Genomic DNA, 2,387 nt, shown 5'->3' with positions numbered 1-2,387 from the left:
GGGCATAGAGGGCCCCGGCGGGGACCCCCCCCCCCCCCCGCATCAACGCAGGCCAGGGGAAGGAGGGAGAGCAGTCTCGGCCAGAAGGATACGGGGGTACAGGTGGACGCAGAGCCGGACCCACGTGTATGTGCAGCCCAGGAGGCCCACTGTCTCTCCAGCCACATCCTAGTATCGTGGCCAGGGAGGGGATCCCATCCCTCTGTCGTGTTCCAGGGAGACCCCCAGTACTGAGCTGCTCTCAGGAGACCCCCCCACCGTGCCACTTTCCACTGAGAGGCCATCAGCAGAAAGAGAGGGATCCGTCGGACAAGATCCAGGAGAGCCGTAGCCCCTCTGCCAGGAGGTCAGGCCGAGAGCATAGGGGGCACGGAGCCCAGAGAAGAGAAAGCTCTGGGGAGTCTTTGGAGCGGCCTTTCAGTACCTCCATGGGGTTTGTAGGAATGATGGGGATGGGTTTCTTAGAGGGGTGTGCAGCGAGGGCAGCAAGGATAAGGGTCATAAGGTAGAAGTGGGTAGAATGAGAGGAGAAAATTTTTTTGAGCAGTGAGGGGAAGCAGAGGAACAGGGTGCCAGGGGCCCAGGGACGTTTGCAGACGGGTTGGAGAGGGCTCTGCAGGACTCGTTGTAGCTGAACAGGTCCCCGCCTCAGGGCAGGGGGGTCGGAGGAGAGGACCTTTACAGGGCCTGTCCAAGTGTAAGAAAGCTGTGGCTCGGCGACACTTTGAGAGGGGTCAGGGGGAGGGGGCGTATCGGGAGCCAGGTAGAGAAGGGAGAGGCCCGTAGGCCCTCCCCAGGCCCAGCAGGATGCGGGGAGGCCAGATGGGTCTTTGGCCCAGTGGCCTGTCTCTCAGGCTCAGTGTCACAAGGCGGGTGCCAGGGCTCAGTGCCCAGCACGTCACCACTCTGGGGAGAGCGATGGTAGGGACAGGGCCAGGGGCAGCACACTGTACAGGTGGGACAGGTATCCAGCCCGAGAGAGCAGAGAGCCCAGCACGGGCAGCTACGGGAGGATGCAGGGGCCAGGTGCGGTATGGGGTCGGGCCGATGCCGTAGGACAAAATTTGTGTGCCAAGAATGGCACTGGCACAGGTGCACATGGTGGCAGTCGTACCCAGGGCGTGACACGGGCGAGGGGCGATGGCCACACGGAGGGAGGTCGGTCTCCCATCGCCCCCAGCGCGACGCACGTCAGGGAAGTGGGGGGCAAGGCAGCAGCAGCACGGGTGTGGGTACGGAGGCTGTAGCATCGGGGTCCCTGAGGCTGGGGTCCCCAGGGCCATCGCCGTTTCTGGAAGGAGAGAATTAGCGGGTGCAGAGGGAGGAGAGCGGGACGTGATGGGAGTATCGTCACGGCCTGGCACGGTCAGGACCGGGCAGCCCGGCGTTCTCTCCAGACCCCTATGGCAGCCCTGTGTTTTGGGGGCGGGCGTCCTCAGGTGGTTTCCAGGGGCTCAGTGTGGGGGCGAAGTGGGTGTTCGGGGGCAGGGGCCAGGGTGGGATCGCACGCGAAGGAGGAAATTATCCCTCGAGAAGTGAGGGAGAGCAGAGAGTCCGCAGGGCCGTTCTGTGGTGGTGCGGCCACGCGTCATTCGGAGCAGCCTCCCACTGGAGGACGGCGAGGGGGACTTGGTCAGCACGTGGCGGGGGGCAGGGGACACCCACCTCTAGGAACTGGGGGTGTTGTTTGAGTCGGTGGTCGAAGATGAAGTAGTAGCTGAGGGTGCCGAAGAGCAGGTAGAGGGCCAGCGCCCCGAGGTTAGTGATGACGAAGAGGCTGAGGAGCTGGCGGCAGGGCTCGCCCTCGGGCCAGCCCGCGGGGTAGACATAGGGCGTGAGGAGGTGCCGGTCGGCGGCGTCCAGGACCAGGTCCATGGTGCAGCCTGCGGGAAAGAGAGAGGAAGGGTTGGAGGGATCACGGCCAGCGCACTCCATGGCCTTCCCTGGGGCGGCAGGAGTAGGGCGTGAAGGGCATCGAGGAGCGGTGTGGGGACAGAGGGGAGCTGGCAGGGAGGTCCCTCATCACCCCGGGTCACGGTAGCGGGGTCTGCGAGGCCCATTGGTGGGATGTGGCTTGTGTGGAAGGGTTGGAAGGGTGGACAGTGACTGACGTAGAGGTAGGGCCCATCGCTGTGGGGAGAGGGGACGCACGGTGGGTCCCGCACCGGGCAGCACCCATCACGGTTTCGGGGAGCGAGGGCTCCTTTTTGGAGGGCTGGCATCGCGTCGGGGTCCACGGCGGCATCCGACCGGGCGATATGGGGTGTAGGAGGGGAGGCTGCAGCGTTGGGCGTCAGGGGGCCATCGTAGGAGCTCTCCTCGGGGGGGTCTCAGCACCGGCGGGGTCAGTTCCCGGTAGGGACGGGAGGGCGGGGGCGCAGGGGGGC

The 2,387-nt window shown here is 65.4% G+C and overlaps 1 protein-coding gene across 1 annotated transcript in view; it reads right to left on the bottom strand.

Annotated features, from left to right (window-relative positions):
• Nucleotides 1–2,007, bottom strand: part of SC5D (sterol-C5-desaturase) — a 4,746-nt gene extending 2,739 nt beyond the window's left edge. The window contains exon 1 of the mRNA XM_014939943.1: nt 1,666–2,007. Coding sequence (XP_014795429.1) covers nt 1,666–1,935 — 270 coding nt within the window. The 5' untranslated portion in view covers nt 1,936–2,007. The remainder of the gene's footprint in view (nt 1–1,665) is intronic.
• Nucleotides 2,008–2,387: the final 380 nt, after the last annotated feature.

This window comes from Calidris pugnax, unplaced genomic scaffold, assembly GCF_001431845.1.
Source record: "Calidris pugnax isolate Ruff unplaced genomic scaffold, ASM143184v1 scaffold92, whole genome shotgun sequence".
Classification (NCBI taxonomy): domain Eukaryota; kingdom Metazoa; phylum Chordata; class Aves; order Charadriiformes; family Scolopacidae; genus Calidris; species Calidris pugnax.
Note: the sequence above shows the minus strand (reverse complement) of the source record. Positions and strands in the feature narration are given on the sequence as shown.